Here is a 400-nt window from a genome sequence, read left to right as displayed (position 1 = left end):
CAGGGCTCCCGCCGCAGCGGAGCGGAGCCAGCAGCCCGCCGGGCTTACATCAGCGGCCGCCTCCCCCGGAGCGCCCTCCGGCCGCGCCCGGGCTCCCGCGCCCCGGAATATTCATGAAGCCGCCGCGGCTCGCGGGTTGCCATAGGAGCGGCTCCCAGGCCCGGCCTGCCTACCTGGTCTTCTTAAAGGGGCAGCGGCGAGGGCCGGGGGCCGCGAGGAGTGTGGGGGGAGGGGCCCGGGGGGCGGGCCCGGCCTGGGGCGCAAGGTGGACCCTCGTCAGACCTTGGGGGCCGAGGTGGATTCCGGCCTCACGCCTGCACCCTCAAATGGCCTTTCTTGACCCAGGGCTGGGGCGCCCCCCAAGCATTGGGCTTCGGTTTCGGTGGTGGATTCCCCACCT

General features: G+C 73.8%; 1 protein-coding gene across 1 annotated transcript in view; it reads right to left on the bottom strand.

The window, feature by feature from the left end:
• Hcn4 (hyperpolarization activated cyclic nucleotide gated potassium channel 4) overlaps nt 1-143 on the bottom strand; it is a 41,526-nt gene extending 41,383 nt beyond the window's left edge. The window contains exon 1 of the mRNA XM_005393600.2: nt 49-143. Coding sequence (XP_005393657.2) covers nt 49-143 — 95 coding nt within the window. The remainder of the gene's footprint in view (nt 1-48) is intronic.
• Nucleotides 144-400: the final 257 nt, after the last annotated feature.

This window comes from Chinchilla lanigera, unplaced genomic scaffold (assembly GCF_000276665.1).
Source record: "Chinchilla lanigera isolate Chin_1 unplaced genomic scaffold, ChiLan1.0 scaffold00049, whole genome shotgun sequence".
Classification (NCBI taxonomy): domain Eukaryota; kingdom Metazoa; phylum Chordata; class Mammalia; order Rodentia; family Chinchillidae; genus Chinchilla; species Chinchilla lanigera.
This window is presented reverse-complemented; position numbering and strand designations above follow the sequence as displayed.